At 41.5% G+C, this 12,719-nt stretch overlaps 2 protein-coding genes across 2 annotated transcripts; both read right to left on the bottom strand.

The window, feature by feature from the left end:
* Positions 1 to 569: 569 nt before the first annotated feature.
* On the bottom strand, positions 570 to 8,862 carry SLC25A15 (solute carrier family 25 member 15). Its single transcript, XM_062514730.1, has 6 exons — positions 8,808 to 8,862; positions 5,638 to 5,896; positions 3,201 to 3,338; positions 2,711 to 2,880; positions 1,572 to 1,730; positions 570 to 694 (listed from the first exon to the last, which is right to left on the bottom strand). The coding sequence occupies exons 1-6, from the start codon at positions 8,860 to 8,862 to the stop codon at positions 570 to 572; spliced, it is 906 nt and encodes a 301-aa protein (XP_062370714.1).
* A 1,780-nt stretch (positions 8,863 to 10,642) lies between these two features.
* On the bottom strand, positions 10,643 to 12,261 carry LOC134057732 (myosin heavy chain IB-like). Its single transcript, XM_062514728.1, has 2 exons — positions 10,989 to 12,261; positions 10,643 to 10,745 (listed from the first exon to the last, which is right to left on the bottom strand). The coding sequence occupies exons 1-2, from the start codon at positions 11,229 to 11,231 to the stop codon at positions 10,740 to 10,742; spliced, it is 249 nt and encodes an 82-aa protein (XP_062370712.1). The 5' UTR covers positions 11,232 to 12,261; the 3' UTR covers positions 10,643 to 10,739.
* Positions 12,262 to 12,719: the final 458 nt, after the last annotated feature.

Here is a 12,719-nt window from a genome sequence, read left to right as displayed (position 1 = left end):
GTATTTAAGTCAGACACTCTCTGCCATGACCTTAGCAAGTCACAGAGCAGCAGGGAGCAGGGTAGGGGTGTAGCTGGAGTAGGAAAGGTGTCCCTAGCTGAAGGGTATGTCCAAGTCATTTATACTCAGCAAGATTGGACAAGAACTGACATTCTGAGTCAGACATTGGCAACAGCTGCAAAGGGTCAAAACTTCAACACAGTTTTAAAACCAGTGCTTTGCTGTATACAAATCACAACCTATTCTTGCATGTTACATGAAACCCCACAGGTCAATGTAAGTATTTTTAGCACCATTAGAGGTCAGAAAAGACATTTATGATATGCAGTGTACTTAGTGCAGAATCTGTAAGAGGGAGACAGTTTTGCTTGTGCAATACAAGCAACATGTACACACCTCCATAAAAATCACCTGATTTTTAAAAGATTACAAATCTTAAACTGGAGTTGAGTTCCTAAAATTAGGTCACTGATTTGGTTCTGCTCAGACCATCATGTGATCTATGTGTTTTTCATCATTTATTTAAATGACCTCTAAACAATCTCTTGTTCTTCATCTGCTAGATGGTATCAGTAAGAATCTATTTGTTTCATCATAAGTTTCCGGCTGTACTCATAGGCAAGGAACAGTGCCCCATTGGCCACGAATGCACGGATCATAGTTGGTGTTAGTCCAGAATACAAGGCAAGCACACCTGGAAATGAAACCAAAGCCAGTTAGCAATTTATTAAAGTGACTGTCTGTATCAACCACTGTGCTCTTACCTGTGAAGGATACTGAAGCAATGCTTCTGCTTAGAGAAGTATGAACACAGAGAGCTGAACTCACTGATCTAGCTACTGACTGCAGTGGTACTGGATATTGATATGGGAGTATTTAATGTTTTAACAGGAATTTAGCCATGTAAGGACTAATGCTAGATGCTTATTTCAGGTATGACAAGGTCAGCTGAGATAACTTGACAGTGACTGTACCACAGCTGGCAAGGGGGCAGCATGTTAGAGCTGTGCCCCAAGTCAGACTCCAGGTCTGATGAGTATCTTACCTAGCAATGGGGCCAGGATTCATATCTGCTGCCATGTATATTCTTAGACCCTCTTTCAAAGCACCTGACACAGGCCTTTTCCAGAGAGGAGATGCTGTGGTAGATGCCTCAAGTTGCCAGGCTGGATAGGGCTGTTTGATAAATCAATCCTCAGCCATATATTAACTTCCAGAGGTGAAGAAAACTTTTGCATGAAACTTACCTAGTTCCTTCAGTTTTCATGTATAGGTTTGGTTACAGGTAATAAAGCTCATTTCTTTATCTGCTTTTAATGCATAGTAAGCTTCTGTTAGGTTTAAGTGAATCATCTCCTGAACCAAGAGGCAGGGAAGATGAAGTAGGTTTTAGTTTCTAGATTCCAAGCTTTCCACACTACATGAAGTAGATATGTGTTTGCTAGAAACAGTTATTGTCTGTCTCTAACACATTGTCACTGGACTAGGTTTCTTAAGTGATTTTGGGTATTGGAGGGTATAGATTTCAGTCTGCAGCCCTATAGATTCAGTTGATCTGCTTGAATACTTACCTTCAGTTCTCACAACAGTTACAAATGTTCCCATAAAGCCTGCCTGTTTTCCAGCCATTGAAAGAACCTGAATTCTAGATTTGACACAATCCACAGGATACACAGCAATCCACAGACAGCTGCCTCCAAAACCTCCGCTTAGTAACAAAGGAATGGGACCTAAAAGTTAAGAAATATGTTTTTATACACCACAGTATTCACCAACACAAATATAACATTATTTCATCTATAGGATTCAAAGAGAACAGAGGAATCTGCTTATGACAAGAGTTGCTGTTCTCTCACTAACCTTTAAGTTAATTTCAAGCCACTGGTAAATTGCAAGTCTTGACTAGAAACTCAAAAATTATAAAGAGTGCCTCTTAGATTATTTGCCATGCTAAAAAACTAAGTCAGAATTCACTTTTTAGACACTTGTAATCATTTTCCAAGGTTAATTTTGAAACTGTTTAGAGCGATATCATATAGTGTTACTAATCACATATACAGAGATTTATTTGGTACAGTAATTTTGTGATCAGTAATTTCTTTCATGATGCACCCTAATTTTGTATTTCAGATCAGATATTTGTAAATGTTTTGTTACAAGTCCAAAATGCATAAAGCTTAAATCCTGACTCCAAGCAAGACAAAATATTACTAGTTCAGTCTTTTAACAGGAGACAGGCAGTCTTTATTCTGGCACTGCCATGTGTTTTTTCATTTCTAATTTCCAATCTCAGTGTTCTCTTACTATCCTTGTAACTACATCTAATGGTCAGCATACAGTTCAGCATATACTTGAACACACTGTTCAAGAGAATGCAGCTAAATACTTCAAAATCACTCTGAATAACAGATGAAATGAAATAGTTCAGAGTTGTGTTACACTATGGGGTCAGATATTTCAGCAGTTTTGTAGTGTTAGCTCACTGTATTAATTTTCTGTTTATTATAAGTCCTGTTTCATTGAAAGTGGTCCCTTCAATAATTTATTACAATGTATACATAAGATGTATCCCTCCATATTTAGTATGCCTCATTTCCTTCACGTTGCACATATTTTACAACATCATTAGTATATCTTTAAGGAAGATATGTCCCCCCTTATGTCCCCCATGACAGCATGCTAAAACCCACCTGTAAAAAAGGCACCATACCTAATTCATCTTTTGATCTCCCAGAGGCAAAGAATGTCCGACTCAGTTCATAGCCTCCAAAGAAAAAGAAATAGCCTGGGACTTCCCGCAGCAATGTGCTTGACAGGCCACGATAAAATCCAAGGGGACCATCCTTTTGGATAACACCCTTCACTACTGACCAAACTGTACTGAGAGAGGTTGATCCAGTTAGTGATACTTATGAGCCAGATAATGAGAGGTTACAGAACAATAGGCAACTGCAGCAGTAGTGAGACCTATTGTGCAAACAATTGAATTCATATAAGACTTAGAGCAAGATCCTTCTGGGAGCCCTTCACTGGCATCCATCTTTACTATCACACAGAAGGTCGGCAGGCTGTGACCCTCCCAGCCACAACTCTTCTCTAGTTAGCAATGCATTATAAATGTGACACAGAGCCAATACAGGATGTGAAGAAATAATACACAAGAAAGGGCTTCAGAGATATTGAGCAGGGTCTATACTTACTTGTGTCCCTGGATTATCTTTCCTGACAACTGCATTTCATGCATGGCCTGTAGCCGGCACTTCACCAGCTCTGTGGGACAGAGGACAAGGGTGGCAAAGGCAGAGGCAAAGGAGCCTGCAGCAGCATTCTGTAGATCACTGAAAGAAAGAAACTGCAGAAGGTATTTGGGCACTGACCTTTAGTGCAGTGGAGCCACCACACCAGCAATCAGCTTCTTGGACCTGCACCCTAAATTGCATCACGAAAAACTGACAGTCTTGGGGGGAAAGATTCTCAAGGGCAAAGGCAGTTACTTGAACCAGAGGGAAGACAGACCTAGCTCATCCCATTTTCTTATACAACTGAAAGATACCCTTTTGACACCAAAGAGATATATTGCAACCTCTTCCCTTTCTGCTATACATATATATTTGCAGAATAAAAGCCATGAAGGGAAGATTCGATAGCATTTATTTAGATTTTTACAGACTTGTTTTACTGGGCAATTTTTGGTTACTAATTACTTCCTCAAAGAGAATAGGAGCAATAATCACCTCATATAGATAGATGTCAGTATTTTCAAATTCACCTTACCAGTCTTAATAAAGGCTTTCAGTCAAAGATGCTGGGAAACTGAAAGCAGGCACAATGGATCACTGTAATCTTTGGATGGATGTGCTGCTATGAATGCAACTGTGTGAATCAGAGACAGCACAAACATAAACCACACCACCAAACAAGACAACACTGTCATCTGCAGTGACTCAATGTTCCAAAACGGGGCTTATTTTGTAGTGATTTTACACATACCACAGATTCCAGGTTGCTAAACTGCCAGGACTCAAAAGGCTGGTACTCCAGGGCAACACTTCTTTATGATGCATTTTAAACAGGCTCCTATGGACACTGGTGTTTTGGACAGCAGCTACATAATAGCATAGTAGTGGAGCTTCTCTTTCAGAACCTGTGGAGTCAGCACAGCTGACACTGATCTCACAGCTGCATAGAAATTCTTTCCATGCGAGGGAGGTGCTTGCCTTGTGCCCAGAAAGCCTTGTACCTTCTTTGATACATCTATAGTATCAGAGATTAAAGCTATAACTTTTCACCTTGAAGCATCACAAACTCAAGTTGTTACATGAAGCAAAGCTCCTGACATTCAGATATGGTGGTAATGAGAACTTTCAAAGTGGAGGAAATCAGTAACTGCCTGCAGAGCAGCAAATGAAATTTAGCTCTTCTCTTTCCATTTTGTTGTGTCTCTTTAGTCTTCAGCACGAAATGAAATCTGTTAATTGAACTAAGCATATGTTGAAAGATAAAGAAAATTTAGCATTTCTCTCTTCATTTCTTTTCTTTGTCACTTATGCATCAGTGACATGTATTCCTTTAACTGAAAAATATTTTATAGTTCATCCTTTTTTGAAGGTGTAACAGTACAGTAACGATAGGTGGGGATGTCCTGACAGACCACATGTTCTCAGGGCCCTGCTGAAGACCATGTCAATACAATTCTCTCCTACATGTACCTCATAAGGTGCCCCCACAATGATCCAGATGAAGAGAATAAGGAAACAACATCAACACATCTTTCAAGTAAACTTAAATTCTTTAATGTTTTCTCCTAGAACAGCTCTGCAGTCACACTATTTGTTGAATCAACAAGGCATTAAAGAGCCATCTTGGATCTGAAAAGCACTATTACCTGACCAAGGAAAGAACTGTTAGATGCCAAAGCTGCTTGCTATTGCTACATACTCACATTCCCATTCCATATCCAGCTCCAAAGACAGAGTAGTATACCAATAGTATTGTTTCAAAGTTTCCTGCACTACCTTTCCTACATCCAGCATGACCACGGTGCTTCAGTCGTGTGAGATGATCCTAAGACCTATGCACATCTGTGGTCTAGCTCCCAGGATGATCACAAAAGATGGTGAAGAAGTGAAACATATTGCTGGTAGGCCTACCTCCTACATTTTAATGGGTCAGAAAAGGTAAGAGACTTGTAGGGTGAGCAAACCTTTGAACCTTAATTAAATATATTTTAAAAGCAAAATATTAGAAAAGTGCCCTTCCCCCTTAGTATGCTTCCTTGTAGGAAGAGCCACTACCTCCTCTGCAAAGTCAGAACAACCTAGATATTAAGAGAATACTAACTTTCAGATGTTGAAATGCTCAATCCTATTGGTAAAAATGCTCCAGGTTTTGAATACTTCACTTAAGCTGTGATCATCTAAACCAGCCAGCTGCAGTAACTGCTTAGTAGATAGCTCTGTTATATTGGACACGATATTGTCACACTAAGGCCTGTATTCCAAAATTTACTGCTCTGTAAACCATCAGAGGAGAGCCTGGGACCTCATCTGCACCCTGACAATACAGTATTGGCAAATAGCAATTGCATGAAATGTTATGTATTTATTTTAAAATACACACCAGATATTTATTACTAACCTGAGCTTTGTTTTCCTGTCTACTCCAACAATTCTTCTCACAATTTGTTGGCAAAATCCATAGCACATGAACAGAACGGAGTTCTCTGCAATGTTGGCTACAAGTGCTGGTGTGGTTCCCTGGTAGAAGCCTCGAAATCCCACTTGCTTATAGGTTTTGACAAAACAGTCAACAAGTCCTTTGTACATGTTGGGGAACGTCTGCATCTTCACCTTTGCAGTGTCAAAGGGCTGGCCAGTCACCACACAGGCTGTCCCACCTAGGCAAGCAGAGGAAGTTAACAGAGTGGCTGGAGGTTATTGTAACTGAAACACCCATGCTGGAGCACCAGCATTAGGAATATCACACAGAAAGCAAAGATTAATTAATTCCCTGTAGGGAAAGACAACTGCACTGATTTTAGCACAATGGCATCAATTGTCACTGGTGAATTTAGTTACCTTAAGAAAAAAAAAACTCAGGCAAAGGAGCAGTAACAGCATGATTCTCATTAAATATTTCTTTATCTCATGAAAAGCAAGCATCTAAATGAATCAGCTCACTTTTATAAACTTGTACTGAATTAGAGGTATTGTTCTGCAATCAAGTCAATTGTGTCAATGAGTTAAATAACATTTTCCTTTGCCCATTAATGCAGTGGTTCAGAAGGCATCTCTGATTTTACATTCCAATAATAGCAAAAAAATCCTAGACCTGGAAGATTACTAATCAAGTGATTCCTCCGATACAAAAAGAACACTGCTGAGTGCTAAGCTGATCATAAATAATAAATTGATAACCAAAGACTCAAACCCTTTACTTCAAAACTCCAGATGGCTCTTAAGCACATTTCTTTCCAGAGACTGAAAGAAAGTGTTAAGTATAAGCTGAAAAAGGGCAAAAGGGCAAAGTTTCTCAACATGTTATCTTTTCCAAACTGAACTGCAAGGTCAATACCCTGAAAACTTGTGTGATATTTCCATCGATGTCATCAATAACCATTTTGCTCAAGGCACGGTATTCGTCTGCAAGATCTAACTCAATTCTGTAGTCTGCAGGAAGACCTGATGTTACTTTTTCAACAAGGAACAGTGTACAGCAATAGCAATCTATTAGAAGCAGATACCTGACAGGAAGCACATGATAGGTGTACCATATATAGAGTTCATGGTTTTGTTTTTTAGCAAGAGAGAAGAACTGTACTAAAACAGAACCTGATCTTTAACTGAAGCACAATTGACATGCCCATACCTTAAATTATCTGTAAATGGAGATAGCAAAGCAACTGAAGTGGAAACAAATTTGTGCATCCAATTAAGATTAGTTATTTTAAGTGGGCAGAAGAGTAAGCGTTTGTTTAACTAGTGTTATTTGCAATCCATTTTACTCTTTGCAAACACATTTGTATAACATTGTTCTTGCCTCTCTGTGAAGAGATACCTTTGAGGGAAACTCGGGATCTAGCTGCCATAAAACCTCATTGCCAACCAGATGGATCATTAAAAGCTTCAGAGCAAATCATGCAAGGCAGCACAAAGAATTTCCTGCTCTGGAAGGATAACCAAGGGGAAAAGTAGCTGGCTCAGACCAGTAACACACATGTAAGCTTCAAATGAAAAGCAGAGCTGGGAAGGCTTAGACAATGTTATTTGCAGGGAAGTCAGGTAGATATTAATCTACAGGACAAATGCTAGGTTCCTGTAATAAAATAATTGCTGTTGGAAGATGTCCAGGGAAACCAGGAACAGTCTTGGTGAAAAACTGGGAGTTGCCAGAATGGCTGTTCCAAAAAGGCTGTTATTGGAGTTGGCTCAAAAAGCCTAGTAAACTGCAGCAATGAGCTATGTAAGCCTCCAGATAATGACCAAGAGTCCTAGTCATTATCTGAAATATTAAGAAAAAAAAATAATTATTCCAGCCAGCAGTAAAGAGTCATAAAAAACCCAACCCACCTACAAAATTAAAACAAACCAGAAACCCAAAAGGTTAAATCTTTTTGAACATTCAGACAAGTGTGGTCCTAATAATAACAACACAGCAGTGGTGGGGAAGAATCCTACTGAATCAAAGGGATTAGACATTGCTTAGAATCTAGGCAAAGGACTATTACCACAGACAGCCAAGTGACTTATTTATTCTTGTCCAGAATTTGCTTGCCTCAATATGCCATTACTTATCAGTTAGTCAAGACTGTATCTGGAGAGGAAGGTAAAACCAGGTTATGTGTTTTCTGGAGGAACAAGCTGTTTGCTTACTTAATTACATTTTCTAAGGAGCACGGAGATTGCCACACCAGACTTGTGCTGTTACCCCTTGCTTTCTCATTGCACTATTAAGCTCCACTCTGACGAATGATCTCAAATAACTACCATTGAATGCACTTAACACCATTAATACTGTCATATTTACAGCATTAACACTCTCATAAAAGGACTGGCTGTAATATTTATTGTGTGGGAAAGAAAAAAGACCACTAAAATTGTCTAAACTAGTTACAAAAGTAAATTGGACAAATCTTCCACCTTTTCCATATAACCACTGTTAGATTAGAAGTGTCAAAAAGACCCCTCTTCTCTGGCAGAGTTCAAAATTGTGTCCCTGAGCCACAGACATTACGAATATGGCAATATCAGTGAGACAGTGCAACCATTTTCACACAACTGGTCCAGCAAAATTTTACAGCACAGACTAGACTGAAGTGGAAGTCAGTTACACAAATTCCTCATCAGTTCTACTACTGAGCTTCAAAGGCTTTAGAGATTAGACAACATCCTCAGACCAGGATGTTGTCTGAGCTAGAAACTCTTCAGATAGCCTCTTGTCCCTTGCAGTTAGGGACGGTTCCTGTGACAAAAGCAGCACCTCAGTCACTCACACACTGACTTCCTTGCAAAACTCTACTCTGACTGATACTTAAATACTCTGACTGACTCTTAAACTTGTGTAAGCACAACCTAAACCTCCTTATAGAAAACTATTAGCTCAAGTGAGGTGTTATGTTCACTGTGTGTCAGGAGTTTTGCCAGGGAGCAGCAACAGTGATACAGTTAAAATACTGGCTAAGGTCACTGCTTCTCCTCATACCCTTAAAATACTGAAGGTGAGGATTTTTATAGCAACTGGAAACTGCTTTTATATTTGTCAATGGCATTAAAACTGTCCCTCGGAGGTTTTGTGCAATTAAGCATTACCTGCAGCACCTGCTGTGAGGTCAATAGCAGCCTGAACAGCAGAGTTGATCCTCATGCTTCACACTTGTTTATCAGTTATTTCAGAGCAAAGTCTCACGTTCCCTGGTAGATATGGAGATACTTCTGTCCTGAGGGAAAAGAAAGATGAAACATACACAATTTACAATAACTTCACAGGCAACAGCATTACAGGAATGCCTTCAGAGCTACTCTTCCATTTAGAGACAGAAAACGGTTGTGCTCAGGAATGAGACTTAACATATTTGTATTTTGACTGATTTTGATGCACTGGACAGGTCTCCTGGAGTATCACTGCCTAACTTCAGCTTACTTGGGCTTTCCAGCTTCTTACCTCCCTGGATCTCAAATGAAAGCAAAAGAGTGCATCCAGGGAACACTGCTGAGGGTTACTTTTATATTGATTATAGAGGCATAGTCTTCCCTCAGGTGTCTAAGGCTGGAATATTTCATGCTTGTCTCAGCTCCTCACCTATAAAGCAAAACAGAATCTGCTCTCCTCATGGTGAAGAGCAGATAAGAAAACTCTACCCATGATGATACAGGTACATTGGGCTTTCAGAAGTGGAGTAGAAAGGGAACGAACATGAACATCTTGAATTGTGTCTGGCTGTCATGTTCCTAGTACAAGCCATCCCTCCCCCCCACCAGAATATTATAAACAAGAATTGCACCTCGTCTCTCAGGAAGGCAGAAATACAAATGTGATACTTTGAAATAAAACATTCAAATTAATACAGTTCTCAAGTTTGTAGCAAGATACTTTCACTGGGCAAGCAATTAAAATAAGCTTATTTATCTGGGGTAAAATAACTCAGCCAAAGATCTCCCACTGTTTCAGAACTGTGTGAGACACTTCTCTGGCAGTGCTGTCAAAAAGCTGCATGAGTCTTAAAACCTGCACAAATACACATGTGAATTAGTGCCTCACTGGCTTTTAAGCCTGTCTTCAAGCACAGTACATCAGTAAACATAACAATTTTCACTCCTCTACCTACTGTAATGCTTCTTTTGAAGCCTGTTACCTCCCAAAATATATTTTGGCATAATATGAATGGGAAACATAATTCCCAGTAGGTTATGTTGAAAGAATCATAAAAAGACACATTGTATATACACCACATCCTTTGTACAAGAAACATAAGACACTTGAATACAACCAAGGCTTAAAGAAAACCTATCTCTTAACAGATTTATTATTCTTGAACATTAAAAAAAAAACCCCATCACTAGGCCAAATACTATCACTCAGTGACTTTACCCATCCAATCTGCTACATAAATCTAAAAGAGTTTAAATGAAAGCATTGCTCTTGCAATAAATAGCACTAACACAGTTTCACAATTATGGCTTCAGATTTGAACTGTTCTATTTCTGACAGCACAGCACACTAGGTGTTACTTCAAAACGGAGGCTCCAAGGCCTTGTTAATTATGCTTTGTTATCTTATTTATCTCCCTAGTATTCACACTGCTCTCTGAGTGTTGCTCCTCATTTAGGGGAGAAGAAAATAAATCATGGAGACAGACATTGAATGAAAGGAATTACTAGAGAGCAACAATTACCCGTGTTCAGTAAAATGTACACTGCTTTCATTACACTGAGTGCTTATCGACTTGTGCCAGTCCCCAGAGGGAGCACATGCCAGATTACCCACTGAAAAGTCGGCAGCAGAAGGAAAAAAGTATAAGTCTGTAGCAATATGGACCTTTTAAGAGACAAAGAAGTTTAGTTGACTGATCCATATTAGCACTGTCCCACTTCCGGAAAATTTAAGTCTTAGTCAAAACTAAATTAGTATTGCATGAGTACATACCTTTATTTTCCTGCTTGTAATAGTACTACTATATTAAAAGTTGCATGTAGGTAGAAGGAGGCAGCAACTGCTCTGAAACTTCCAAAGCAAATCCAACCTCAAACCTGGAAATACAGAAACACTGGTTAGTGTAACAGGTCCTGCAGAGTCCTCTGCAAGCAGATGTTATTTCAGCCCCAGATGTTTCTCTCAGCCCATGCACTCTCCAAAGACTGAGATGCACCCAGGAGGCAGTGCAGATCCTTGCAATAGCCCGCGTGGGCAGGCCGTAGCTCCGCTTCCCAAGGTCACAGCAGGCCAGCACCCCGGCGGCGGGGCAGCAGTGGCGGGGCAGCGGCGGGGCTCACCGCGGGCTGTGTCACACGTGCTGCCGGCGGGAGCGCACGGACCGCTCCCGGGCCACACCGCCAGCTCCAGCCTTCCTTAGGGAGGGAGGCTCCGGATTCCCGTTCCGCCAGCACCCGCCCGTTTGGAGCAGGAAGCCCCGGCCTGCCCTCGGCGGAGGCCGCGGGGGCAGAGCCCGCCCGACCCCGGCCCGGCTCTCCCGGGCGGCCGCACACGCAGCCGCAGCTTCCCGAGGGACCGCGCATCGCCGAGACCGCGCCCGCCGCGCATCCCGGGCCTGTGCGCGCTCCCGAGCCGCGGGAACCCTCCGGGCCGGCCGCCACCACCCCCGGATCGCCGGCGGAGAGGGCGAGCCCGCTGCCCCCGCCCGGAGTCCCCACTCACCGGAGCCGCCACCCGCCCGAGCGGCCCCGCCGCCTCTGCCCCGAAATAGGCGGCGGCGATGGAGGCGGCGCGGCCCCGCTGCGGCCCCGGGCAAGGCGCGGGCAGGGCAGGCGGCGGGGGGGGGGCGGCGGGGCTGGGCTCTGCTTAAGCTAGGGCTGGGTTGTGTTTCAGTTTACTGAGCGGGATGCAACCGAATTTATTAATTAAAATCACTTTTTAATTTTTAAAATTTTCTTGGTTTTTTTTTTTAGATGTATGTTTGTTTGATTATTTTTCTTCTAGTTGGGTGATTTTGATGTTTGTTTTTTTTTTTTTAAAAGGATTTGTTTAGGAATTCTGTACCCTGAAATATCAACAGTTTATGTATAGAGAGGGAGACACTGTCCTAAACTGTCAGTTTCGTGATCCTGGCTTTTTGGGACTTTGAGGTGGCATATATTGACCCTGAAATGCTTTCAATAATGCTCACCAGGAACAATGTCTGGTTGAAAGCAGCAGGACGCTGTACAGTCTGTGGAAAGGTAAATGAACAGCAGCCATAATATGCATCAGTGATCAGTCATATTTGAGCTACTCTTACAGACCAGGCAGTGTTTCTGGGAAGCACTGTACGCCCTGTAATCCCTGTTGAGATGCACATGTGTTTGCGTGGGTTGAGACATGCAGACCTACGTATTTCATATTACATCCATGGTGTTTTCCACAAAATAAAACTGATGGCTCTTACTTTCACAGTTCAAACCAAGAAAAAAAAAACAGCATAAAGAAAATTATAAACTTAAATGTATCTTTTTTTCCAATCCCTATTAATCAATTACAAGCTTCAGATTTTATTTTTTTATAAGTTTATGTAACATATTGGTTGGAAGAGAACTTAAAGACCATCTAGTTCTGAACCCCCTGCCATGGGCAGGGACACCCTTCACTAGAATGAGTTGCTCAGTTTCATCCAACCTGCTCTTGGACACTGCCAGGGATGGAGCATCCACAGCTTTTCTGGGCAAGCTGTCTGAGTGCCTCACCACCCTCACAGTAAAGAATTTCTTTCTAACAACTAATCTAAACCTACTCTCAATTTGAAGCCGCTCTCCAGCTCTCTTGTTGGGTCCCTTCAGGTACTGGAAGGCTGCATTTTGGTCACCTCTTTTCCAGGCTGAAGAATCCCAGTTCTCTCAGGCTTTCCTTGTAGGGGAGATACTCCAGCCCTTTAATCAACTTGGTGTTCCTTCTCTGGACTTGCTCCAACAGGTCTATGTCCTTCCTGTACTCATGACCCCAGAGCTGGATGCATTACTCCAGGTGTGGCAATTGCTAAGGAAGAACAGCCTAGGTTATAAATGGTTTTAGAA

The sequence above is a fragment of the Cinclus cinclus genome, chromosome 2 (genome assembly GCF_963662255.1).
Source record: "Cinclus cinclus chromosome 2, bCinCin1.1, whole genome shotgun sequence".
Classification (NCBI taxonomy): domain Eukaryota; kingdom Metazoa; phylum Chordata; class Aves; order Passeriformes; family Cinclidae; genus Cinclus; species Cinclus cinclus.
This window is presented reverse-complemented; position numbering and strand designations above follow the sequence as displayed.

What these genes read in the sequence shown, in the direction of transcription:
- SLC25A15 (XM_062514730.1), bottom strand. Translation starts at nt 8,862, where the DNA reads ATGAGGATCAACTCTGCTGTTCAGGCTGCTATTGACCTCACAGCAGGT. An exon ending in AAGATAATCCAGGGACACAA is followed by an intron (nt 2,881 to 3,200) that starts GTAAGTATAGAC and finishes AACCTCTCTCAG; the next exon opens with TACAGTTTGGTCAGTAGTGA. An exon ending in GAGATCAAAAGATGAATTAG is followed by an intron (nt 1,731 to 2,710) that starts GTATGGTGCCTT and finishes CTTAACTTTTAG; the next exon opens with GTCCCATTCCTTTGTTACTA.
- LOC134057732 (XM_062514728.1), bottom strand. Translation starts at nt 11,231, where the DNA reads ATGCGCGGTCCCTCGGGAAGCTGCGGCTGCGTGTGCGGCCGCCCGGGA.